Raw genomic sequence first — 26,437 nt, forward strand, 5'->3', positions numbered from 1 at the left:
TTGGAAAATTGTAAATTCTTGTAAATTCCTTTACTTCAGGGGCAACACTATCCCAATGGAGTACAACAGCATGGACCGTATCATCAAGTTTGGTGAGGGTCAATATAAATACGATAGTAGAGGGTTAGTGGTGCAGAATGCGCGAGAGGAGAAATTCCATTATAATGCTAAAGGGCTATTGACTAGGGCTACCAAAAGAGGGCGATTCGATGTTAGATATTTCTATGACCACAATGATAGGTAAATTAAAATGTTTTTAATTAGCGAAACGTTTTCTTTCATATTGCTTCTTTTTTTAGATTAATCGTGAGAAAAGACAACTTCGGCAACATAACGCAATTTTTCTACAACAACGACGAACAGCCTCGGGAGGTTAGCCAAATCTACTCCCCTCGTGATGGTAAACTAATGTCCCTGGTCTACGATAACAGAGGACACTTAATCTACGCCCAAGTATATCGACATAAGTATTACATTGCCACTGACCAATGTGGGACCCCTGTAATGATTTTCAATCAATACGGAGAGGCGATTAGGGAGATTATGAGATCTCCCTATGGACACATAGTATACGACTCCAACCCGTACCTGTACCTACCCATAGATTTCTGTGGAGGGATACTAGATCAAGTAAAAGCACAATTATTACAAAAAAGTAAAATATCCTTAATGCTATTAAATCGATAAGGTAACATCCCTGGTGCACATGACCAACGGCAAAGTATATGATCCACTAATAGGACAATGGATGTCTCCTCTGTGGGAGAATGTCCTGCAAAGGGTGGCCACGCCCACCCAGATGCACTTGTACAGATTTAATGGGAATGACCCCATTAATATGGGCATTGATCGAGATATCCCCAGAGGTAAATTCTTCAAATTCTTTAAATTTTGTACAATACAAATTGCTTCTTTCTAGATCACATAGATTGGATGAAGAAAATTGGGTTTAACCTAAAAAGCTTAGCTCCTCAGCTTTTCATGGACACTCTGCCAGGAGGGCCTATGCCGCCCTCATTGAATGATAAATTTTCCTGGAAACCCACTGAAGTCATCACCAGCCAGCTCACTTCAGAGCAATCCACCGAGGCTGAATCCGGGTTTTTGGCTCACATTAACGCCAGAAGAATGGAAAGTGCCAGGCAGCTGAGTGTATATTCGAAATCTGCTCTTAAAACCGATGCCATAGACCTTGTTCCAAAGAAGATCGGAGCTTCCTCGGATCCTCCCTTTGGAAGAGGAATTCTAGTATCAAAATCTGATTCCGGGGAGGCAATAGTATCGAGTGTACCAGCCGCAAATCCCATATACAGCGATGTGTACACATCTGTGTTTAATCGGTCGTATTTGCTGTCCTTCTTCTTCGTGGTGCACAGTAACCAGCAGGATGCTTTCTATTTTATTAAGAAAGACAGCTGGAAAATCAACGATGATAAGGCGCAGTTGAAGAGACTGCAAGGGCAAGTCAATACCACCTTCCATGAGAATGTGCGAGAAAATGGGAGCGGAAATAATTATTTTGATGTGAAGATTCATGGTTCAAATGTCGTAATTAACCTAAGGTAACACTGTATTATAGTTATGGAGACGTATTCACGTATATAGTTTATTTTAGATACGGTACGACTTTGGAAAAAGAGAAACAACGTTTGCTCCATCACGCCAAACTCTCGGCAATAAGAAAGGCCTGGCACAAAGAAAAAGAGGCATCCAAGGGCGGTTTCAGTGGAGGCGTGGATTGGTCTCAATCCGAAATAGAAGAACTTGTGAAGAACGGCTACATTGCCAACTACGAAGGTCAATACATCCACGATGTTCAACAGTATCCAGAACTAGCGGAAGATCCGTACAACATAAGATTTGTGAAGAAACAGAGCGAAGCATCGAAAAAAGGTCGTCGAAAACGAGAAGTCAAACGAATAGGCTGTCCCGGTTCTTGGTGGTTAACTTGGAGTGAGTGCTAGTGCCATAAACTCAAACTTGAGATAGGGATAAGATTATTCAATTACTAAGTGTGATGTACCAAAGAAAGTAAAAAAGCTTACCTTTAGGATGGTCGTTGGGAACCGGTTTAAGGCTAAATCTTCTTGTTTGTACTTCATTGTAGTAAGTCGTGGAAGCAATTTTGTTGCGGGTGCAAACAAGATCACTGAGGTCAAACACTTCTTGTAAGTATCTTGCTTACTTGCTTTATAAATTGTAAATACTACCTATAAAATTGAACTTCTGTGACAAATTCTACATTAAGAAGGCTCGTTCCAACGACCAAATTTTCTAATCTTCGTAAGTATTTTATACCAAAATAAATACCAAAGTCTATTTGTGTAATTTCCAAGATGCCAAAAAGTGTATATTATTTATTTACAATTTGTTACCTATGTATGTGATTCGGTTTGGCACACTCTGTCCGACAAAATAATGTGAATTTTTATATTAACTTGACTGATATAATACTCGCGCAAAGTGTATCAAACGTTTTGTATTATAGATCGTAATTATTAAGACACAGCTAAGCGGCTGCGGGAAAATTTGTGGAAGTATAGATATTTCTAGAACGAAAATTCATAATAGAAACAGAACAGAAGAAATACCGATTAATTAATGATTTTTTAAGTAAAATTTATCTGGGAAAATATCTTTTTTAAAACCCAAAAATGGACCTGTGGATAGTCACTCTGTTTTTCAGAGGTCTTAAACAGGTACCGCCAGTTCAAGTGAAAATAAAAATTGTACAAGTGAGAAAAGGACAGCGTAAGATTTAGCATGGTCATGACAAAAACCAACGAAGTGAATTGTGGGCTGGCAGCTAACGTGGACGAAGTTGTTCCGATTTTGCCGGATATACCTCCGTTTTAGAACTTTTACCCATAATAAGTACAAGCAACGGTTTAAATTAGTTTAGAATTTTTACTTATTTATAAATTATTACACATTTCCCCATTATAGCATAATTTATTTTTCTCACGAATGAACATGATGATCCGAATTCGCTGATATTTGAATATTTGTTCATGATCTTTTGGTAGATCGAAGACTTAACCGACAGTATTAATTTCTCAACGTTTGCTTACCGTTTAAAACGATTTCCAGTATTGATCGATTGTCGTGCGGGAAATGTTAAAAGCATCAGTTGATTCCATCAAAATAATACGTAAATGCGCCCAGTTACAACCAGAATTTATTTTCTTATCCCTCCTTTTTACTCCGATAGTCTTTACAACATCCATAGGCAGCCAAATCGATATAATACTCTAATATGGTAATATCTCATAATACTAACCTGAACTAACATTCAAGGGGAGGTGTCGGCTGGACTGACTCCATCCACTTTGTTGTTGCTCTTTGTCGGAGGCATATCAGAACTTATGCAATCCTTCTTCCACTTATACAATTCCTATGTATTATCATGAACTGATTTTACCAGTACACAAAATTGACAATACATTTCTAATGTGAGCCTCAATTTTAAACAAGAGGTGAAAACATCCGATTCACCACTTCGATCAGAAAAAGTTATGCCTTAAAACAATTAAACAATTATAAATTCTTATAAATTTTATAAATTACCTGAAACAACAAGAAAAAATGCCATTCACCATTCTAGCGGTCAACAAGCCTAGCATTATTTGAATTTTAGAAATATTTCGTATTTCTAAGGTCTGGTTGTATACCTTCTGTTTGAACTCTACCTCAAAAAAATTCAAAACTGTGACTGATGAGATCAATGGAATAAGTGAAATCTGAAACTTAAATTTCGGGTCGGGTTTACTCTTAAGCTATACAATCCAGCCTAAAAGGTATAAATCAAAACTCAATTTTGCAATAAAAAATCGCGTACTGACAGGCAACAATATCGTTCTGGAAATATCTCTTTTGGCTAATTATAGCGCAGTGTTTATTGCTATAAGCAAGAGGCGAATCTCTTTAGTGAATGGTATCAAAAAATACTAAAAATTTGTAAATATAGTCCAGTTATTAACTTTTTAATAATTTTAAAATTAAAAAAACGAATTTATCTTAGATAGGGAGAGAATAAAAATTATTAATCGTATATGAATACTTATATGTTGTATTGCTTTTTATTTATATATAAAATATCATTGTGACTGATATACGTTTCCAAAAATATTACTATTATGAGTGAGTAGTAAATTATTTTGGGCTAGAATTGGGAAACAATTACCGAAAAAGATCATTAGCCCAAAAGTCTCAATAGCAAAAGTCTTTTATCTGCTATGTACCTTGCGATTTTTGTAACCTCACGTTTTACTTTGTTAATAGACTAAGAAATTTATAAGAAAGTATATTTTTCACTCTAAACCCTGCCTGCCACATAGTATATTGGAAATAAGTGTGCTCCTCGTTATACTACTGGGCGTTTATCCAGGATACATGTAATTATTTACCTAAGTGTTATATATGTTGTCACCGAATATGCTTTTTTGAGGCTCATTGTTTAGTTGAGGTTTGAAATGTGCAAGGAAATGATCATGATTTCATCTATGATTTCACTGTTATCGGCGATAAATCTAGAAATTACAATGAGTTTCAACGTCTAATCATAGATCTAAACATATCATTTCCCCCTAAAACGACGCTGTAAATGTAGGTACGTCCGCAGTATTGATTTAATAATAATAGTTACCGATAACTGTTTATATTACTGACTGGTGTTGCTGTTCCTGAATTATTGTTTTCTAGATTTGGTTTAGAAATAACTTACTTTTGTTATCAACTAATTGCATTTCCTTTTTATTATAATCAAATGTAATGGTATTTCTTTACTCCTGGCCATTATAAATGTTTTCTAATAAACATTGTTTTTATAAATATGTGCTTTTATTATTAGGAATCCAGGAAAAAGGTGACGGCATTCGCCACAATATCAACAAGACAGCTTATTGAAAAACACTCAATGCCTGACATTTATTTACAATTTAAAAATTATACATAACATTGTTAAAAATAGTCCACTTAATAAAACAGTGAAGCATTTTGTTGATGCAATGCGTTTTTTACAGCAGACTCTGTGAATACATTATTGAATTATCCACATATCACCATTTTCAAGATGTAATGTAAATAAGATAGGTAGATCAAATTAATTTACAGCAAAACAAAAAGTATTGACTGGAGACGGAAATATGATATTTTCAAACGTTTGGTATACATCGTTCTTGATATTTAAATATTAAAAATATCAAAATACAATTTGGACTAAATTTGGCTACTGATAAAAAAACTATCGTTGGATTATGGCCAGAATATAATCTATTTAATATTGTTCTTCATGTGCTTTTTACGTTAGTCACAATGTAAAAATTTGAGCTATTTACAGGTGAAAAATTATACTAAACGTTTCGTCCCTTTTTGGCAGGTCAAACACAGCCTTAAATCAATTACGTGTCTGGAAAAACCCTTATTGCCCTAATGTAGCAAGATACGAAGATTTCGGTTCCTGAAAAATCTATATAACAGTAGAACTGGTAAGCGTATTAAAGAGAGCTTGGATATGTAAACCCTTTAGGTTACAGCCCATGAGGACTTAAGACACCATTCAGTCTCATATTGTTGGATTTTATTTATATTTTTAACATTACGGAGTAATGGAATGAGAACAGCTCTAAAAATTATAAAAGCCGTAAATAATTCTGCTTTTCTATCCAGTACAAAAACTACACTTTAACCTGCGAATAAAGGACCAAACTCCGAACCCGATAAATAGTTAACCAAACATCACCAATGTTTATACAGGAAGTCTTCAAAAGGCCATTCATTTAAAATAATTTAACTAGGCCAAGTTGTTAATAGTTTGATTTAGACTTGCAGCAGCCTATTATGGCCGGTCACCAACTTTCATTTACATATTATTATGAAAAATATCCAAATGTGGGAAGCGCAAAGGGATTCAAAATATATTTTGAGAGCCGGTTCTTAAGGAAGGTGATACTGACCTATCGTATGTCTCAGATTTCGGTACTTTGACTAATTCTGTACCTCATCTATGTAAACTATTTCGCTTTTATTGATATTCCATGAAGGTAATTGTTTGCGCATGATGCCACCATTCTTTGGACCAGCTGCGACAAGTAGTGACTCGGTGGTATAGTGGGCAATGATCTGCAAATAGTAACAAAGAAGGAGGGAGGGAGAGGCAACTTGGGATGTTTTAACATAATCTATATGGGTGTATACCAGGTTTAAGGAAATTATCTGTGGTAGTAGTGGCTACGCATTAGCTTAGATTAGAAATTGTAAATAAATTTCTCTTATCCACAAACCATCTTGTGGTAAATCTCACTTTCGTACTGCCAAATGCACGGAAAATAGGCAATTTTCATACACCATACGTACCAATTTGTACGAATTTTTTTGGGACACTACTGAACTGAACTTGGAATAACAACTTCAGATAATCTAAGCAATCAGGGAATTAAGGCCTCTTTAAGACAACCTGTACATGGCAAATCACTGCCGACAAAGATATAAAACAATCTTCCTAATATCTACAAGTACCAATTCCGCTCTTACAAAAACTTTAAAAAAACCTGCTGCACGTTCAAATATAATACCTAACTAGCACAACCAAATACGGAATCTCCAGGTGCTAATAAACCAAAAAATAGACACAACAGTGGTACGCGGCGATGAACATCCTCACGTGCACGTAACTGGACATGATAAAAAATATATTTAGGATCAGAATCCTTAGGTAGTCTTGGATGACTGGTCTTGGTTCAAAGGTTTTTGTGCGACTGTATTCCGTAGAAATCACGCCTGTGTCGTAGAAGGATTGAAGCATTTTTTCCTTTTCTTCCCACCTAATGAAATCATATAAAAACCTGATTGACTCAATTAATTGTTACCTCACCTCTGAAACAACCATTGAGTCATAGCTTCTGAATCCTCAGGCACTTCAGTGGCTCTATAAACTCGATAAAATAATACTGTTTCACAGGGTGGTCTAGTTCCAAACACAATGTGACTTAAGTCTATAGGAACGCCTTTTGGGTAGGCTATAGTAATATCGAGCACATACTTGATATGCGCGCGTTGGAGTTCTAAAAATCTACATATTAAGCGAAAAATAGATCACTAATTGACAGTTTTGGACTTACCTGACTTACTACTAGAGTTATTATTTACACAAGATTGAGGACTTATCGTCTTCATAATTACTTTCAAAGCCCCAACACGCGGCAGCGATACGTTTTCAAATTTTGGTAAATTGTGTTTATCTGCATATTTATGCGATATGGCTTTTCGTTTACGAAGAAAGCCACCTTCAGGGAACAGCACCAACCACTTTCTATCAAGTGGAATGTATTTGTCTATAAGATGGTGGGAGAGTTCTTCAAGAGCCCTGTCTCTATTTTCCTTTCCCTAAAATGATTTGGATCAAACAAGTTGCACTTCGCATTTTACAAACTTTAAATTGAACTTACCGACTTAATAAAAAAATCCTGATGAAAATAACTAACTACTCCAAAATTCGTATATTTAAATAGACTGTCCATAATCCATGTTATATTAGGCAAGACCTGTTTTCTTATATTGTAACATGAAAACAAAATAGGAACATCAGCTGTTGACTGATGGTTTGCTATTATAAGCGTTCGCTCATTTATACACTTTGATATGTCATCTCCAGACTCGGTCACTATAAAACCAGAAAAAAAGGCATTGACAGATATTCAAAAACTGACACCAGTAAAATGATGTAATGGGTAAATGAACATTTTGTGAGATTAGAATCAGATTTTTACAGAATAACTGCATTGGCTTCTGCATTGACGTTATGATTTCTATATTTTAAGGTATGATCAGAATAATACAAGATAGATCATTTTCTTCCTTAGTTATATATAGTGGAGATCATTAGGGTTACCAATGAAAAACACAGTAAATACAATGAAAACCATATAAAGCAATGACAAATATGTGAGTGATATCAAGCTCTGTGAAGATATACATCATTAGGAACATATTACATACATATATATATATATATATATATAGATCCTCTTCATACCATACAAATATTTCGTCATTTCATATTAACAGAATTTGATAGAAACAAGCTAAATAGTGAAGGTAAGAATACATTAATAATTTGTCTTTGAGATACTTATTTTCAGGAGAAAAATCAATGAAGCTGCAACTATTACTATGTAAATACCTAGTAACAAAACTGATTTACCTGTGTATCCTGCAGAATCACACCAAGACGCAACCATGGCCAGTAGCCAATGGAACAAATACCCCTCAATTTTCCAATATAAATGGGGATGAACCCTTCCCAAGGGCCATAACAGCAGCATCCAAATGACATATGTCGGAATGCAGTATAAGTTATTAATTAAAATAAAACACATCCTCAACACACTCCTAGGTAACTTTGGTAGGTTACTGAAACCAAAATTGATTTGTGATACCATGGTTCACTTGGAAATTAATATTTATATTGTGCCCTGGAGATTTATATTGAAAACTATTTAATTTAAAACATGTGGTTACTTTATTTTAATTTATGCTTTATGTATTGACTACAAAAGAGCACAGTGTACAAGGTTCAAATATTAGTGACAATACCTTTAAACCAGAGGACATTTTATCCCAAAGGACATTGACTGTACTAAGTAAGTATATTTGCATTTTAAGAAATATGTCAAGATATATTTGTTAAAATATTAAATAAATTTCCTTATTGACTTAAAAAATACTTAAATAAGCTTTAATTGCCTATAGGTTTCAGGCCAAATAGTAGACATTTTTGGATTTTTCCTAAATACCCATAAAAATTTACTACTCTTTGAAATAATATGACTGTGATACAATAATAATTGAATAAAATGTTATCTCCTTAAATATATAAGTTGATAATCTCTCATATATCAATCATTAATATTTAAGTTAGTAATACTTTGCCTTACCTTCAAACTCGTCTGCAACAGAAGGTTATGTAAGCAACTAGACATCTTGCATATTAATTAAGAATCAAATAAGAACAAAGTATAACAAAAAAAAATTACATACAAAATCAGGTAGCTACTGAAGTAAATACCAGGACAAATACAGTTTGCAGTGTTTATTATTTTTGTTTAGTAATCAGAATAGAAGTAAAATTTTGAACAAGTTCTTAAATTATTAATGTAAATACTTACTTAATATCCATGCTCTTGTTAAGCTCTATATCATCACATACACCAAGTGAAGTCACTTTAAAAAATTGAATAAATAAATGAATTATTGTATAATTTATCCCTGTATTGTTTCGAGCCTTCAATTGCAAATTGATGTGCCATCTAAAGACCCCATAACTTATTAATCAACAATCCTATAATGGTTATCCTGGTCAGTTCTCAAGTTTCAGGATAATTTTTAAGAGTTCCTACCTAGATATGTTGTTTGAAGCCATGTGATTTCTAATGATATTCCGACATCCTGGTCAAATTATTTGCAACTAAATTCTTTCAAGTAGTGTGCGATCAGTACAAGTACTAATAGAGGGTACCGCCTATGTAGGATCGATTGAGGGGACAAGGGGCCTCCACAATTCGGCTTTATTATATAGTACTATTTTAATTCTGTCGGTGAACTTGGAACCTATTAGTGCTGTCTGCCAAGACGTTTTTTTCTTTCGCTTGCTATTTACTACGATGAATCATGCAAAATGGAAACTCAAAAATGGAAAAAACGAGAAAACAAACTATGAAAACTGGAACAATGCGAATGGCGAATGACTTGTTTTGTTATGTCATATTTCTTAAAGTGTCAAATCTATCCAGATGTCTTAATTAATATTTATATTGTTTCGTTATCTTGTCTGGCAATAGTGCAGAGTGGTAGGTGGTAATGGAGGACACGAAAAAACTTACACGTTATATTACGCGATTTTTATAATTTTATTATTAATTTTTACACAAATCCATCTACAATTAAGAGTAATGCTGACATACATCAATCAGAGCAAAATAAAATATTTATTAATCATTTGTTAGTTCAATTATTAATTAGAACGTGAAATGATTTCTCTGGTAAAAACTTTCCTCCACTGTTGCCATATTTCTGGTTTCAATGCAAATTGATCGAAAGTCATAGCATGGATGTAATCCCTAGCGTCGAAATGGTTTATGGAAAATTTGAATGAAATTAAACATAAACAAAATAATCGAAAAGGCACAATTTAGCAAATTATTATTTTTATTATTTTTTAATAAATTTTAAGTGATTCAGTTACTATCAGTGTTGTTACATGTGCAAGATTGGACTGGAACATATCTTCATATGGACCTAATTGATTGAAAATGTTGGATTCATCTCCAGAAGATGAGGACTTCCCTGGAAGGTTGCTGCACCAAGTAAGTTTTTAATCCAGATAATATTAATTTTAATTATTTACATCACGAGTTTTTCTAGTTGTTTAGACTGGTATTTCTTGTAATTTTTTTACAACTTCTCAATTGAATCTATCTGTTTGCCCCAGATTTCAAACAGTAAAGATATTGGAATCATTATATTCCCTGCTTGATTCTCTCACTAAACTCTAATATATATTTGTAAGTTGTAAGTATTTGTATTGATGGATAGCTAGATACATAATAAGTTTCAAGGAAGGCTAATAATTACAAATTACCATTGTGTCCAAAAAGGTCAACACGAGTAACATTGCTGAAAGACTTTGAACACTCTGTTAATATTAATTAAAATTATATGGCTCCACTGGTAGCCCTAGAAATTTAGATATAACCTAGGGGATAAAAAAAGAGAGTGATTCAGCTAAATATACCTTATAAGAAAGTGGCTTGTTTTTATTTCATGAAATGTGTAAGTGTTTTCTGCAAATTTGAGATAAACCTCACAGTTTTTGATTTATGGCTATGGAGTTGTTCTTAGTAGGGTTTTAATGATCTGACCTTTTCTTTATTGCAAAGGTATTCTTTGAAAAAACTTATATGTTTAATCATTTTTAAGATATTTTTAGCTTAATTTTTCATCTTTGGTAAGAAACAAGTAGCCCCACCTATCAGCTAGTTTGGAACATATATTTTAAATGAGTTTATTGTACCCAAAAACTCCCCTGGGAGCTATTTCAAGTCCATAAATAAAAAACTAGAAGGTTCATTCCCAATTTACAAAATTAAAAAAATTACTAATACCCTGTGAAATCAAAAGAAATAACTTTTGTAAAAGGCAAATTTAGCTGAACTGTTTCATTATTTTGCCCTCTAGCATTCAATACTCATTTGCTCTATTGTTTCTATGACATCTTGCATATTAAAGGCAAGAACTGAAAGAGGCCAAAAAAGAGAGAAAATAAAAACGTCCTTTTTTACTTTATGCTAAACATATTATTTCTAGCTACATAATCTGAATAATTTTTTTTCATATACATAATACGCATAATATAAGTGTTAACTAATACAAACACAGCTTTTTATAGTCGTTTTTATGCGATCCCCAATTTTATTCTTTTTGGTTATTAAGTGATAGTTGAAACCATTTAATATCCATTTAAAATCTTAAGGAATGCATGCAAATATCAGAAAATTTAGGCAATATATTAAAAAAAACTTGATCAGAAGGCGGCAATTCGAGATTTAAAAACGTAGACGCATATTGGAAGAAAAGGGAAAGAACTGAGTTTTGAGGTGCAGAATATTGGAACGTTTAGAAAAATTTAATATCAGTCTTTAAAAGAATTGTGCTGGCATGCTTCCAATAGATTAAGCATTGAAGTTCTGCTGAACATACTTACGTGTGCAAAACGGGAATTATATTTGGCTTCAACTCGAGCAATACCAAAAAAAAAAGTAGAAAAATGTGATTTGGTCATGCAATTTGGAGAAAGAAAAGGAAAAAATTAAAGGAGATTTGAAAATTTAGCTTATATCGATTTTCTCAGGACGAATTATTTAATACATTTTTTGAGAACAATTCTTCCATGTATCCCCATATAAAAGAGCTTTTGTGTCTCTATCTGTGTCTAATCTAATGCGGCAAAATGTGGTAAATGTGCCGGCCAACCTGTGACTATTTAAAACCACTCTACTGAGAAATTTTTCAAATAAATAATCGGGCAGTTTATAGCATTTGTGATGGAACACCTACTGTTTTCATAGGTTATTATGTCCTTAAAAAGTGAAAATATTTATCTGCGGTAAAATTGTTTTTATCAATGTATGGGTTAATGATTGTATCGCCAAGGAAACCAACACATGTCTTTAGTCCGAAATGTGCTAATAATCGATGTCGTTGGTATTCGTGTGAGTTTTAGGCAGACCAGACTTGTTTATGATGACGATTAAACATGCGTAAGCTTGTAAATTTGCCCTCATCTATGAATATTACATTGGAAAAGAAATGAGGAATTTTGCAAAACGCTACTTCCCTTCAGAATCTCCTAGTATACGAATTTGTATTTGACGATATTTATATTTTTTCAAGACTCCACTCTACCTAAAGAGTTACGTTAATTTTTTTTATTGTAGTCCTTTTCTATGTGTTCTCAGAATTTTTTTGCATAGGCGCACTGGGTTTTCAAAATTTTTATGGTTTTTCCGTGGACTAAACACGTCTCAAAAAAACCACAAAGCAGAGCTTTGTTCCAGGCGGCCTTATGGGACAACACAGAACTGCTTGAAGACCTCCTTGAAGGAGGCCAACAAGCCTTCCTAAATTCCCAGGATAGTTGGGGGAGAACACCTCTACACGCTGCTGTTATAACTGAAAGTTCCAAATGCTTACCATTGCTGTTAAATGCCGGTGCTGATCCGAATGTTCAATGCGGCCCAAGAGGGGAATGCAAGGTGCCAAATCTAAAATATAATAAAAATTATCAGATTGCAACTTTTGATTGTAGACTCCGTTGCATGTGTGCGCAGAATATGGATATTGTAACAATATCAAAACCTTGTTGCAACATAATGCGGATTTGCAAATAAAAGACGGAAACGGGTTGAATGCTCTGGATGTGGCAGAAAAATATGGTCAAGACAGATGTGGGGAGCTGATAAAAGATGCTAATGGTATGTATTTATATAAATTTGTTTGGCTGAAATACACAAATTGCATATCCGAAATATCACATCATTGCGATTTCAGAAATAGTAACTGCTAATAGGTTTTTATTAATTTTTAAATGCAATCTCGACGAACATATATTTAATCTTTTAAATTACTGCTCATACTGATAACCTTTCCCCCTATGAAATGTATTTAAATTACACAACTTAAATCAAAGGCATTTGAAGCTACATCTTCGACCCTTATTTCCTGCTGCTCTCAGTCTAGTTTGTGTATCGACGCGACGAGCAAACACATATAATTCGCAAACAGTTTCTTTCTCCTAAGAACCAAAATGAGTTATTCATCAGTTGGCCGGTATTGTTTCACCGCAGTTCTTTTAGTGATTTTAGCATATTTAATTTTATTACTCCTAAAGAGGAAATATAAATTCAACGGCTGGTTCATGACGACAAATTAACGCCCATAATAGTGTAAGTAATGGTTTAGGATTACCGCAGTTTTTTACTTGGATTTATTACTTTTAATTCGGTATCGTGAGAACTTTATTCCCTTGATATTTCCTCATACGAATGGCCATGATTTCAGGCAGTGTTATCGATTTTATCAAAGTGGGGTGACTATCAGCTGTTTGCCCGAGCAACCCCCTTGTTTTGTAACTGTACAGACTGATACAAAGTGATACTTCCTTGTTTGTCGTTTCGATTTCTATATTAGAAAAAGTGAATTAGTTTCTTGTGATATTTTTGATACAAATCAATGATTCTGTGATGACCCAAAGGACAGGACGCCGACGTCGTAAGGCTGAGGTGGCCTTTGATGCTTCCGAATATTTTTCAGATGATTTTACAGTTTTCAATGTTGAGAGTGGCAAGTATTTTCATTTTCAAAGAAGGGTCTTTGTTAATACAAAATTAGTAAGAACATAATTTTACTGTTTGCCTTATTGGTTACATAATACAAATGTTCCTTTTCGAATGATTAAAAATCGACGTTCAATAAGCTAATTTATTGGTTTGTCGATCAATTTTGTAACAGATGCCAAAGAAAGGGCCAGATTGGACATTCACGCCGCTGTTCGACATGCCTGCTGCCAGGGGGACGTCAATTCAGTACAACAACTTTTGTCCTCATTGCAAAAAGATGCCGAACTTATCGTTAATATGGCTCCCAGCGGTGCAAACACACTATTATTTTCGTAAGTTCAGTATTTTTCGTTACAATAAATTGTTTTGACAAATTACCACATTATCTCATATTTACTAAAGGGTCTGTCTAGGTCTAAAGGGATCCTAATTGACTTGATTTTTCATCGTAGTACAATCGTGAAAAATGAGACCTCAAAATACAATGTCTTAAACATGGCTGGAGAAACTTCTTCACTCTGTCTTCACTAAAAAAATTAAAGATGTGATTGGATTTTATATGTGGCAAAAACGTAGCTAGAGATAACTTCCATCAGACAGCTATTTTCTTGGAAGCCTGATTTACTAGTTCCAGATTTAGATAAACTTAACCAATGTTCATTATCTAGCGCCTGTGAAACTGGAAATCGAGAGATAGTAAAAATCTTGCTTGACCACGGGGCTGATGGAAGATGTCATCCTGTTACCAAATACTCACCCCTGTACATTGCTTGCTACCAAGGCCATCAAGCGGTTGTGGAAATGCTTCTGCTTAAATTCCCAGAGCTTGTGCAGGTATCCTCTTGATCCATTTCTTTAATTCAACCTTGAAGCTTTAACATTTGTTATTAGCAACATACAGTGGAGAGATGGTTGCCAATCCATGCAGCATGCATCAATGGCCATTGTTCAATTCTAAAGTTACTGTTCGACTTTCCTTATCCTACACATGTGCTGAGAAAGTACAGGTAAACAAAAATCTAATAAAATTAATTGAAATAGGTACCTTTAAAGTTCAATTTCAGAGATTCTACTGAACAGTGGGAATATTTCATGCCCTTTGACATAAATGAAAGGGATGCAACTGGGCAAAATATTCTCTATGTTGCATCGCTTCTCGGGAATAAGAAATTGGTAGACGTTATCTTGAATTTTAAAATTAAAGCAACCAGAATTATACAATCTGGAAGTTCCGTAAGTTGATTTCAGTGCAGAGTTGCCGTTTATTGTGCATGAATAAATGATATTAGGAAGACGACTTAACGCCCTTATCTGAGGCAGTAATGAGCCCCACCAAAAGACGCATTTCAGACGGTATTAAGCATATAATGTCCAAGTTGCATCTTTCCAGAGACAACTCTCTTGAGAATGAAGTATTTACCTCCATTTCTCTTCAGTATTACGAATTTATTAGTTTTTTAATAGCTTGATGGCAATACTAGGGGAATTTGTCCTTTGCGGATCGACATTTACTGCAACAACAATACAGAAACAGCATTGCACGCAGCAATAAGAGGCAAGCATTACGATATTGCTTTAGCTCTATTAAATATAGGAGCTAATGCCAATGCTGCTATCAAACCTTATCACAATTTGAATGAGGTAAAAGTATAGTTTAAATTTTTCAAATTTTCACTTTGTTTTTAAATGTGACATCATCAGGATATCAGTTGTTGCTCAGTCGAAGACGACTTCAACTATGCATCTTATGGGTTAGTAGAAGCCTGCAAGAACCGTGATGTGCCCATCGTAGATTTGCTTTTAAAGCGTGGAGCTCGCGACGACGATTGCAAAGCATTGGGCATTGCCGTGGCAAATAAAGACGAAACTCTTATTGCCAAATTACTTTCGATAAAGGTATTTAATATAGCAGTGACACTGATAATAAAAATTCTTAAAAGCCATCAGATCCCCCAATTTTTAATTCATTTTCCCATTAAAACAACACAAAACCTCTTATTATCCTTCTAGAGCTTTTACTCGATTTTATGCTATTTCTAAAGCACTCATGATTCATGCAAATCGGGTTTATCCATGGAATTTTGCACGCAATATGAAAATAACAGAAATTGTCAACCGTGGGATTAGATATAAAATAAACATATATTTGTGCTAATGAAACACATAGTGATTTGTGTCTTATTTCGTAATGTAAATAATAGAAAAGATACTCTATGTATTTGTTTAAACATCCAAAGCATTACTATATCGCCAACTTTTCTTGTAATTTTCAGGCTCACGCAGACCCCGAATTTAAAATAAATAAAAAATCAATGACCGAAAACATCAACAGCTTTCATATCACCATGTTCGCCAATGTTTCTAGTTTGACTTACTCGAGCCTATTCCCAAATACCCCTACCATGATCAACTGGCACAACCAAAAGTGCGGTCTAAGCGAAATAAAAGTGCAGTGGCTGATCGATGCCGCTTTAAACTTGAACCCAAAGCTGAAACAGAACCCTCGCAGCTATGACATAGCCTTGTTTTCCATTACCAGGCTAGATATATCCAATAATAGCTTGATTTCCGTGCCTTTAGGGGTGTTTCAGCTGCAGAGTCTGAAGCATTTGAATTTGTCTCAGAATAAAATTGAAGAGCTGCCCTCACCTGAAAAAGCCCCAGTGAGGAAAAAAATTTTTAAAAAGAAGTGTCGAAATGAAGAGTTGTCTTATTCTTGCCCGCTGCTAGAGGAGTTGTATCTGCAAGAAAATCGGTTAAATCAGATTCCAGAGGCTGTTTTCAAGCTTCCAAGTTTAGTAACTTTAGCGATAGCCAATAATAAGTTGCAACAATTGCCCTATGATATGTGGTTGGCACCGAAATTAAAAGAGTTAAATGCGTCTTTTAATTTCTTAAAGGAGCTGCCCTCTGCTCCCAACGAGGTAAGTCATAAGATTTACGCGTGGAAAAACTTAACACCTAAAATTGAATTTTATTACGATGCTGTAACCCGATAAATCATTTTAGACCAAAGATGACTTAGAGAAATTAAGTATAAGCTCAAGCGAGAGTCAACTCTCAAACTTAGCAGAACACGACTCGGAAAACGAAATAACTGAGTTCGATAAAATGATACGTAGTGAAGAGTCTGTGCATACTGTTAGATATAGGAAAAAAGAAAGGTCTTTCCTGTGAGTAAAACAATTATTAAAAAAATTCAAGACTATTTTGACGCGCAATTTCAGCCAACTTGAACTAAACAAACACCACATCTGGAGTAAGAATGTTGAAGTAACAGAACAAATATTACACACTGATGAAACTCTACTGGAAAAATGCTCCCAATTATCTGCCCTAAATTTGGCCCATAATTTATTCACTAGCATTCCAGTAGTTTTGCCCTGTTTAGCAGTAAACCTGACGAGACTCAACATGGCATTTAACTGTCTGAGATCTATGTCACACATTACCAGCTATCCTAGCTCCTTGAAACAGCTAGATTTGAGCCACAATCAAATTTCAGTGTGGCCAAGTTTGCCACAAGTTGAGGCTCCAGATAACATGGAACTGGCCAACTTGGCTTGTTACTTGGAGAATGTGGGTTTTAAGGGAAAATCTGCGGAAGTTGGAGGTACCTTTTGTTAGGTTGAATTGATGAGTAACTAGTGTTTGGAGTTTCAGCTGTCAGAAGACATTCTTCTAGGTCGGTAAGAAATGCAGTCTTGCATTCCGTGTGCGTACATCGCAGGCATTTGAGACTGGATAATTTAAGAACTTTGGTTCTCGCCGATAATCAGTTTAGTAGAATTCAGTTGTGCACTGATGACAATGGAGAAATCAGTGGTACGGAAGATGACGAACCAGAGAGAGTAAGTGTCCCTTCATGGAAGTTGCTCCAAGATTTATATAGTATAAAACCAACTGCACCTTGAATATCTATATATTTAATTAGAGTCCTATACGATTTAGTTTTCTGGTAAAAACTAAAATACCGAAAGTCCACAGGATTTCTTAAAGTTTAAACTTAAATATCATTTCTTGTTATAATTTTTCCTTTTTTTAGACGAATTGCTTTTTATTAATTTATTCATTTGGGTGTAATGCCCCACACACAATACATTAGAATTGCACGTTATTCTTAGTTAAAACTAACTGAGAATAACATTCGTCATTTAATAAGGGCTTGGACGAAAATCCCTTTTAACGTTTCGGCGATGAAGCTGTCACCATCTTTAGAACCTAATAAATATTAGAAAAGCGAAAATGAACAATTTACAAAAATGTGTAGAAAGTAAACATATAAAATATGCGAAATCCTTAGAAATTCCTGCTCTCAATCGCTGAAGAATGATACATGTTATACATTTCCTTTTCTAGACTCCGCAAGCCACTAAATCCAGGCTTACGTTTCCGAATCTATCGATGCTCGACGTAAGCAACAACAATATTAAGGAAATACCTGGGAATATATATGACTTATCCAATTTATCTGTGCTCAACCTAAGTGGGAATTTAGGTGAGATTGTTTATCTAAATTTGCCACCAAAAATTTAGTCGAATTCTGCAATTTTTATTCTCATGTATCTACCACAACAGCTCGACGACTAATGAATGAATCCAAGGCAAAATTTGAAACGCAGTTTTAATCTAAAAATATTCGACTTAAGTGTCCCATTTATCGTAATCCACAGGGTGTCCGAAAGTAGCGTTCAAATATTTTAGAAAGCGATTTCTTTAGTTGAAATAAGGAAAAAATTTCTATATGAATGAATCCGAGAATGAGTTCCATGGGTGTCAGAGCCTTTTCAAGTTGCCGCCCTATGAATGGTGAATCATTTCCCAACTGAAATTCATAGGACGTTTTTTTTTTCTTATTCAACCCAAGAAATCCCATCTTAAAAAAACATATATATTTTCCAGTCACCCTATAAATTCGTTTATTCTTTGAAACTATGTTAAAATTCAGCTTGCCTTGGTACTCTTAACCCATAGTCACACCTACTTATTTATAATTAGGTATAACGGATCTCCCACCACAGATGGGATTGTTATCTCGCCTGTGGAATCTAAACACTAGAGGTTGCTCTCTACAAGATCCGCTTAAATTCATGATCGAAAGTAAAAAATACAAAACAATGGACATCATAGGTTATCTCAAATCGGTATTGGAGGATGCCAAACCGTATGCCCGCATGAAATTGATGATTGTTGGGGTACAGGGCATTGGAAAAACCAGTTTGCTAGAGCAGTTGCGTCAAGAAGGCTCAACCAGGAAACGACCCGAAGTAAGTTGAGTTATAGAGTGTGTTTATGTTTGAATTTGTGGTTGTTGAAATGAGGAATCACGTGTTGTTTGAATAGACTTTATTAACGATCAGATAATAATGATGTGATTATTACATCCAGAGGAAAGAGAATACTTTTAATGTGTTCTTTTTAATTTTGTGTTAAAACTATAAGCTCCTATCTAATTTTTTAAATTATGTTTCCCATCTCCTAGCATTGGGGTAAAAGAATGGGTAATAAAAACATCAACACCAAGACCTCTAGAGGCAGCAACATGTCCACAGTTGGGGTTGACATTGGCGATTGGGTGTACGAGAAAAAAGTCCGTAACCAATCCGTTCATGGTCCCGTTATATTCCGGACTTGGGACTTTGGGGGGCAAAAAGAGTGAGTTATTTTTCAATCAAACATTCTAATCTGGAAAACGTGCGAATTTCAGATACTACGCGACACATCAATACTTTCTCTCAAAGCGCAGTCTCTATTTGGTAGTATGGAAAATCACAGACGGTCATCGAGGCATAAATGAAATTCTACAATGGCTCGTTAACATTCAAGCCAGAGCTCCAAATTCCCCGGTTATCATTGTGGGGACTCACTACGATGTAGTTCAGGAATTTAACCCTAATATATCGGAAGAATATCAGCAAATCATAAGAGAGCGGTTTATAAACGTAGTAGATGCCGAGAAAATGGGATTGCCCCGTGTTTTGGACACCATCGAGGTTAGCTGCAAAACCAGGCACAATCTCAAATTGCTTTGCAACCTCATATATGACTCTGTGTTTAGTTTGAGACCTCCAGGTAAAAGATTTTCTGGATCATTAGCTTTATATAGAATTTCTGACCCGCCTTAGGAAGCAAGGAGCTACTGTTAGAGCAGAAAGTTCCAGCAACATATCTGGCATTAGAAGATATAGTCAACTCTGTAGCTGGAGACAGGAGAGCGAATGGTTTAGATCCTGTATTGACTGCTGAGCAGTACAAGTCCATTATGACTACAGAAATGCTACAGCGCTATAATAAAACCTTCAGGGATTGGGCGGAGCTGCATCAGGCTACTTTATTTTTACACGAAAATGGTTAATAGCCTTATAGCAATCATTTTTTCCAATAAATTTATCGGTTTTTAAAGGGGTACTCTTACACTACGACGATGCTACCCTCAAAGATCTCTATTTCCTGGACCCTCAATGGTTGTGTGATATGTTAGCCCATGTAGTGACAATCAGAGAGATAAATCCGTTCGCCAGAAGCGGCATTATGAAGCTGGATGATCTTAAACACGTCTTCAAAGCTAGTAATATCGGTCCTATGGACACTCGGGGATATGTGGTTAATCTACTAAACAAATTTGAAGTTGCGCTTACTTGGGATTCCAGGACTTTGCTAATACCTTCTTTGCTGCCTACGGAGGAAGATATGATTATTGCACAGATGTATCCAGGTCAAGCTGTGCAGCCACTAGTTAAAGTGAAGGTAAGGGACTGTTTGGTGTTGCAGGATTTACTAGTAATTGAACTTGAGAGTAAATTTTAATGTTAAGTAACATTTTTGTTTGGTTCAAATTGAAAGTTGGAATGTCATGATACTAAGATGGCCCTGTTTTGTTGGTTTTTTCTCTAGGTGCCTCTGAGGTCACGTGGTTGGTCAGTAAGGAACAAAAAATTGAGTATATCCCCTAAATCTGTCCTCTACAGCGATGAAGCTTCTCCAAATTTCCAACTCAACATGGCTAGAAAAACCACTAAAACCCGTAAAATTCCTCTTATATGGGTTTTTTAGCCACCTTAAAAACGGTCTTCTATTCAGTTTCAGAAAATACCGAGAATATCCGTTACGAAATAACCACCAAACATACAGACAAATCCATAACACGTCTTCTGTTAATGTCGTATTTTCCCTCCGGGTTTTGGTCCAGGCTGATATCCAGGATTTTAGCCGACGATTCCATAATCGATATCATTAGAGGTTTCTTCGTCTTCCCAAAAGACGTAATCCAGAACGAGCACCTTACGAGGTACCTGAACTCGAATTTGACCGCGGAATGGGTACTCTGGCAGACTGGCCTGCAGCTGAAATACGGTGATATCGTTCTATTCCGGATGAAGGAGGTTTTGCATAATACAGCTGCCCATTACAGACAATTAAAGTAAGTATCCAGCCAATTAAACGGGGTTTTCAAGGAAGATTCTATAGTTGCTTTGTGTTTTTTTTATTTTCCTTAAAAAAAATCCTTTAAAATGGCATTCGGCACAGCCAATAGTTGTAGTACTGTTGGACGACTGTTTGAAATTTCTGCTCTCATATAAACATGTGTCATTCAGCAGAAATCTCAACAGTTGCAGAACTACCGACTCTGCCCAGCGGAGCCATTATTCCTTCCTAAGTAGAATTTTTTGAACCAATTTCAGATTCAAAATCAAACAAGACAGCCTGTGGATTGACGTAGATTTACAAAACTCTTCAATTCTAGAAATCCAGTTCCCAGTCGATTCTCTAGTCATTAAACTCCCAGAGTGCTCAATCACCGACAACTATGCCAAAAAGGAACTAGTCATAGAATGCAGTCACGAGTCTACAGCTCAATTGCTGGCTTTAGCTGTGGATCACGTGGATGTTCTGTTAGAGGACTGGTACCCTACTTTAGGCACGCGTTTTGTGCATACTTCTGAAGGCAAATTTTTAATCACTCGTTTGATTCCGTGCCCTCAATGTCTGGGACAGTCTCAAGATCGTGAAAACAGCTTTGATCAGCCGTCAAGCTCGCAGACTCCGGATCCTTTATATCTAGACAATTTCGGTAAAAACACATACCGAATAAGGAAGTCGCAGGAGTCGTCCACTAGTGAAGGAGACAGTGGAGTGGATCCAGACTCGAATGTCAGCAGCAGAAATGTATCCGTTGAGGGTCATCCAAACCTCCAAGTTGAGGAGAAATTAGATAGAAATCCGGTTAACTATTCTTGGTTGGTTGAGGAGTGTATTTTAGCTTCATATGACACCAAAATGGTGACATGCCCTAGTCATGGAGAAATTAAACTCTCGAATATAGCTCCCGATGTGGTTTTTTTGGATTTGGGGGACAGATATATAATAAAACCAGAAAACGTTAAAAAGGGGAAACTTCTAGGCCGTGGGGCCTTTGGATTTGTATTCAAAGGTGCCTGCAAGTTACGAGATTCCGACGCCATGGTAGATGTGGCAATGAAGATGCTTCAGCCTGTTCAACCAGGTCCCAACGCCCGTCCATCAGCCCTAATTGCTTACAAAGCCGCCCAAGGGAAATGGGATAGAGATCCTCTGCAATATGCCTGCAAGGCCTATTGCACTGCAAGACAGGAATTGAATATTTTGTTAAGTTTAAGACACCAAAATATCGTTCCTTTTGTGGGTGTTTGCACCAGCCCATTGGCGCTCATTCTGGATTTGGCCCCTCAAGGGGCACTTGATTTGGTTCTGAGACATTATAGGAGGTCTGGGGCTAAGGTCGGGCCCTATACTACACAGGCAGTCATTTTGCAGGTTAGTTGAATATTCCGTTTTGTTTCTTATGTAAAATCAGAATATAAATATCGCGAGAGGTGCTAAAATGGCAATATTGCCACAGCATATTATACCAATGCGTCGTATTTTACCAACAAATATTGTACACGGGGATTATGTGCCACTTCTAACATTGTTTCGGAACCATCTGCGTTGCCAAACTTTTCTGAAAGTCTCAAAACAATTAATTGGTAAATAATGAAAATTTAAGATACAAAATTCCAGAAAATAGAAAAAAAATCGTATTGATTCCTTGCAGGTCGCCAAAGCCATTGAATACTTGCATCGTCATCATATAATCTACAGAGACCTTAAATCGGAAAATATTCTGGTTTGGGATATGCCCCCTCCATTTGTGGATCTTCCCGACTATCCTGTACACATCAAAGTGGCCGATTATGGTAGGGGTTAACAATAATCATTTCCTCCAGTTTTTTTCCATTACAGTTTATCCTCAAGAATCTGTGGTAGTATTTTCGTTAGATGACACCCTGTATCAAGATCATTATTTATCATATTATCTTAAATTTCTCAGACAATGATTAGATACGTTTACAGGAATAAGTAGACTGACTCTCCCGTCAGGAACCAAAGGTTTTGGTGGTACTGAGGGCTTCATGGCCCCGGAAATAATGCGCTACAACGGCGAGGAAGAATATACAGAAAAAGTAGATTGTTTCTCATTCGGAATGTTCATCTACGAACTTCTAACGTTACACCAGCCCTTCGAGGGCCACGAGTCAGTAAAGGAGTGCATTTTAGAAGGGGGCAGGCCGCCGTTGACTTACAGAGTACGATTTCATCATTTCCATTCCCTTATAACAAATTAATCGCATTCTTGAAGGAAACCTTGTATCCCAGTTATTTCCTGGACCTCATGGTCTTGTGCTGGTCTCAGCAACCCAGAGACAGACCCACTGCAAGCCAAATAGTGTCAATTGCCAGTGCCCCTGAATTCACTCATTTGTGTGATGTGGTCTCTTTGAAACATCCAGCAGCTGTCGCTGCAGCAACCAGTGCAGCTTTGTCTTACATTACGGGTATACTTTGCGTAACACTAATATGAGTTTATGGAAGCACGAAATGTTGCAGAAGACGGGCTAAGTGGGTCGGAAATGTGGTTGATGTGTGAAAATTCTCGAGTAGATCTGTTGTTGGCAGCTGACAGAGGATGGCTCCAGTATCACACCATGTCAATGCCTATAACACCCTCTGCAACTTGCACCGTAGGTGATACAGTATGGGTTGGGGATTGTTCTGGGTCGATACATGCGTATTCGTAAGTGATTTTTTGGATGTTTTTTTAATGAAAAGAAAAATCTAAATTGACAAAAAAAAATTAAAAGTCTCTATTGGAATCGACTTCAGTTATAAGAAAATTTGATGTTCTGAACAATTCTGGAGATCAGAACGGGAAGCCGATCAAGTCTTACAGTTCGCTTAACAAATGTGTGTGATTGACGTATTTGTTCAGTGCTAGCGATGGGAGAAAACTCTTCTATTACGCCCTTGAAACCGAGTCGAACACACAAGTTCAAGCCCTAATCCATTTAGCACCGTTGAAACGGGTGGCCTGCGCCCTCTGTAATGGAAGGCTCTTTCTGTTGAATTCAGAAATTAGACCAATGACCCCAACTGCTGCTGAAGGAACTTTTGTGATGACAGAATTGGGATTGACGTCCGGGATAAATTGTATGTGTGCTGTGTTCAGGGAAGACGAACAGTAAGTCAAAAATACAGAGTGATCCATCGAATTCGTACCTATTAGGAAAACATTTTGTCGAAGAAACCAAAAAGGAGGGCGGAGGGGTCAGTACTTCAACATTTGCGTTAAAGTCTGAATAAAATTGAATATCGATTTTTTTCCCCAATAAATGTGATGGCTTCAAGGTCCGCCTCTTACAACCAAGTCGGCAGAATCACATGATTGAACCTCATTATCAGTTAATTTTAGGGGATGACACCCCCTCTTTAGAAGGGGTTGATATATAATTTTTTGCCTCAAAACCTTCTTTCAAGAAAATTTTTCCTTCACAATGATGCCTTACCGTACGTTTTCGGTAAATCATGTTCAATGAGTGCCGTCGTATTTTGTGAAGCTTTTTCCATTCGAATTTTATGTGTTTGCCCCTCAAACCTTGTTTTTAGGTTGTATGAGCTGTGGTGTGGGGGGTGCGACGGTCAAATTACAATATACACGATAAAAGACCAAGTTGTAGCAGGCCACGAGGTACTAAATCACTACCAACCGATCATAAATATGGTAGATGTCATGAATTTGGTATCTACTGACAATAAAGTATGGTCCTACGTCCGACCTGGCTGCGTGGTTTACCAATGGAAAATTGAAACTCGGTCCATTGTGAGCAAATTAGACTGTTCAAAACTGGTCCCTTGTTCTGAAAGCTTGAAATCTATTGCTATTGAAGAGCATTTAAGTCCGACCAATTGTCAGGTACGTTGAAAGTGCTTTTGATCATATTTTAAACCGATATTGCCCAGTATTTCGGTATTATAGGTCAATTACCATTTCGTTAATACGCTTGTTTAACATTCCGTTTCAGGTTTCCACGCTTGTTGTTCTTAATGACGAGCTCTACATAGGAACCACGTGGGGTTGCGTAATAATAGCAGAAAAATCGACATTAAGGCCCATTACTATATTCAGACCGTACGAACAAGAAGTAAAATTAATAGTTCCTTTATCAATGCCAAAAAGTACCAACGATTCAAGCGAGAACACCCCATTAGTAGCAACCATAGGGAGGGGGTACCGAAATTTGTTGTCCCGGTACACGGACGTGCCCCTTCCCATTGGTACGCCCGTGGCTAGTCCCATGGGAGGCAGTTATGGGTCATTTTTAAATAAGCCCAACATGTTCATTTTGCTTTGGCGAGCGGAGAATTGGACTGCACTGTGAGGTGTTTGAGCTAACATTTGTTGTGATTTTTCAATTTTTCTTTGAGACGAAGGTTTTGGTTTTATATCGTTGTTCGCGGATAGAAGTTTCGATATAGTAGAGTTTTTGAAGGAAATCGTCGGTTTTGATGTCCGAAAATTTTTGCCAAAGATAATACGTAGACCTTAGAGTACTATGAAAACTTGAATCTGTTAGGAATTAATGATATTTGCTGCGTTTTGTGATATTTTTATTGAAACATTTTACTGACAAGAGAACTTGCTGATATAGTAATAAGAATAGTGACACTAAGTTGAATCTAAAAAAACTTAAACTAACTTTCAAAATATAAGGTTATATCTGCATTCCAAAAAGGCATTTTAAACATTTTTTTGTAGTTTTTGTTATTATTTATTATTATTTTATACATATTATGTATATTCAGATACTTCCCTAGAGGTATTTGGTATATACAGAATTGCCAACAACATGGTTAAGAATGCCCACGGTTTGGAAGTGTTGAATGTTTTTTAAGCAATTTTATATACCTACCATCTTTTTAGACTGTTTTTATTTGGCCTGTGATTCTGTTGATTTTCGAATGAATAAAGAAATAAATCTTTAAATTATGAAGTTTTAATTTACCTCCGAAGCTCGCACGAAACCAACAAGATTTAATGAGGCAAGAATATCAGGAGAAGCATAAACAGATCTGTATTTAGCACGTACTCGTAAGGTACAATGTGGGTAATGTATAATATTATTTTTTCGGATGTGTCCTCATTATTTTTTAATTATTAAAAAGAGAGAGTATATCTTGCATAAAGGATA

At 36.0% G+C, this 26,437-nt stretch overlaps 3 protein-coding genes across 12 annotated transcripts in view; 2 read left to right on the plus strand and 1 right to left on the minus strand.

Annotated features, from left to right (window-relative positions):
- Positions 1-4,830, plus strand: part of Ten-a (tenascin accessory) — a 340,802-nt gene extending 335,972 nt beyond the window's left edge. For all 7 annotated transcript variants that reach the window (XM_066294416.1, XM_066294415.1, XM_066294418.1 and 4 more), the window contains 5 exons: positions 40-240; positions 300-630; positions 689-866; positions 920-1,562; positions 1,616-4,830. In XM_066294416.1, the coding sequence (XP_066150513.1) occupies positions 40-240; positions 300-630; positions 689-866; positions 920-1,562; positions 1,616-1,964 (1,702 nt within the window). In that variant the 3' untranslated portion in view covers positions 1,965-4,830. The remainder of the gene's footprint in view (positions 1-39; positions 241-299; positions 631-688; positions 867-919; positions 1,563-1,615) is intronic.
- Positions 4,831-4,898: 68 nt separating this feature from the next.
- On the minus strand, positions 4,899-9,756 carry LOC136345812 (acyl-CoA:lysophosphatidylglycerol acyltransferase 1-like). 2 transcript variants are annotated; one of them, XM_066294428.1, is made up of 7 exons: positions 9,396-9,756; positions 9,165-9,305; positions 8,201-8,409; positions 7,446-7,660; positions 7,119-7,383; positions 6,872-7,061; positions 4,899-6,821 (listed from the first exon to the last, which is right to left on the minus strand). In XM_066294428.1, the coding sequence occupies exons 1-7, from the start codon at positions 9,416-9,418 to the stop codon at positions 6,608-6,610; spliced, it is 1,257 nt and encodes a 418-aa protein (XP_066150525.1). In that variant the 5' UTR covers positions 9,419-9,756; the 3' UTR covers positions 4,899-6,607. The 2 variants fall into 2 exon arrangements, with proteins under 2 accessions (XP_066150525.1, XP_066150526.1); XM_066294429.1 differs by having other exon boundaries at positions 9,165-9,337.
- A 357-nt stretch (positions 9,757-10,113) lies between these two features.
- Lrrk (Leucine-rich repeat kinase) lies at positions 10,114-26,232 on the plus strand. 3 transcript variants are annotated; one of them, XM_066294211.1, is made up of 30 exons: positions 10,114-10,361; positions 12,612-12,809; positions 12,863-13,028; positions 14,065-14,224; positions 14,561-14,726; positions 14,784-14,899; positions 14,957-15,125; positions 15,182-15,304; positions 15,357-15,533; positions 15,594-15,788; positions 16,166-16,816; positions 16,902-17,065; positions 17,120-17,505; positions 17,556-17,743; positions 18,252-18,390; positions 18,891-19,159; positions 19,375-19,547; positions 19,600-19,964; positions 20,018-20,242; positions 20,296-20,639; positions 20,787-20,916; positions 20,973-21,312; positions 21,575-22,685; positions 22,966-23,107; positions 23,265-23,497; positions 23,551-23,746; positions 23,799-23,985; positions 24,181-24,429; positions 24,855-25,161; positions 25,271-26,232. In XM_066294211.1, the coding sequence occupies exons 1-30, from the start codon at positions 10,308-10,310 to the stop codon at positions 25,625-25,627; spliced, it is 7,680 nt and encodes a 2,559-aa protein (XP_066150308.1). In that variant the 5' UTR covers positions 10,114-10,307; the 3' UTR covers positions 25,628-26,232. The 3 variants fall into 3 exon arrangements, with proteins under 3 accessions (XP_066150308.1, XP_066150311.1, XP_066150310.1); XM_066294214.1 differs by lacking the exons at positions 10,114-10,361; positions 12,612-12,809; positions 12,863-13,028 and adding an exon at positions 13,070-13,499; XM_066294213.1 differs by lacking the exons at positions 10,114-10,361; positions 12,612-12,809; positions 12,863-13,028 and adding an exon at positions 13,508-13,896.
- The last annotated feature ends 205 nt before the right edge of the window (positions 26,233-26,437 follow it).

The sequence above is a fragment of the Euwallacea fornicatus genome, chromosome 21 (genome assembly GCF_040115645.1).
Source record: "Euwallacea fornicatus isolate EFF26 chromosome 21, ASM4011564v1, whole genome shotgun sequence".
NCBI classification, from domain to species: domain Eukaryota; kingdom Metazoa; phylum Arthropoda; class Insecta; order Coleoptera; family Curculionidae; genus Euwallacea; species Euwallacea fornicatus.

Coding starts and splice junctions, on each gene's coding strand:
- LOC136345812 (XM_066294428.1), bottom strand. CDS start 9,418: ATGGCTTCAAACAACATATCTAG. Junction 9,306..9,395: donor GCTTCAAACAACATATCTAG/GTAGGAACTCTT, acceptor TGGGGTCTTTAG/ATGGCACATCAATTTGCAAT. Junction 7,062..7,118: donor TAACTCTAGTAGTAAGTCAG/GTAAGTCCAAAA, acceptor GTAGATTTTTAG/AACTCCAACGCGCGCATATC.
- Lrrk (XM_066294211.1), top strand. CDS start 10,308: ATGTTGGATTCATCTCCAGAAGATGAGGACTTCCCTGGAAGGTTGCTG. Junction 10,362..12,611: donor CTGGAAGGTTGCTGCACCAA/GTAAGTTTTTAA, acceptor GCTTTGTTCCAG/GCGGCCTTATGGGACAACAC. Junction 12,810..12,862: donor GCCCAAGAGGGGAATGCAAG/GTGCCAAATCTA, acceptor TTTTGATTGTAG/ACTCCGTTGCATGTGTGCGC.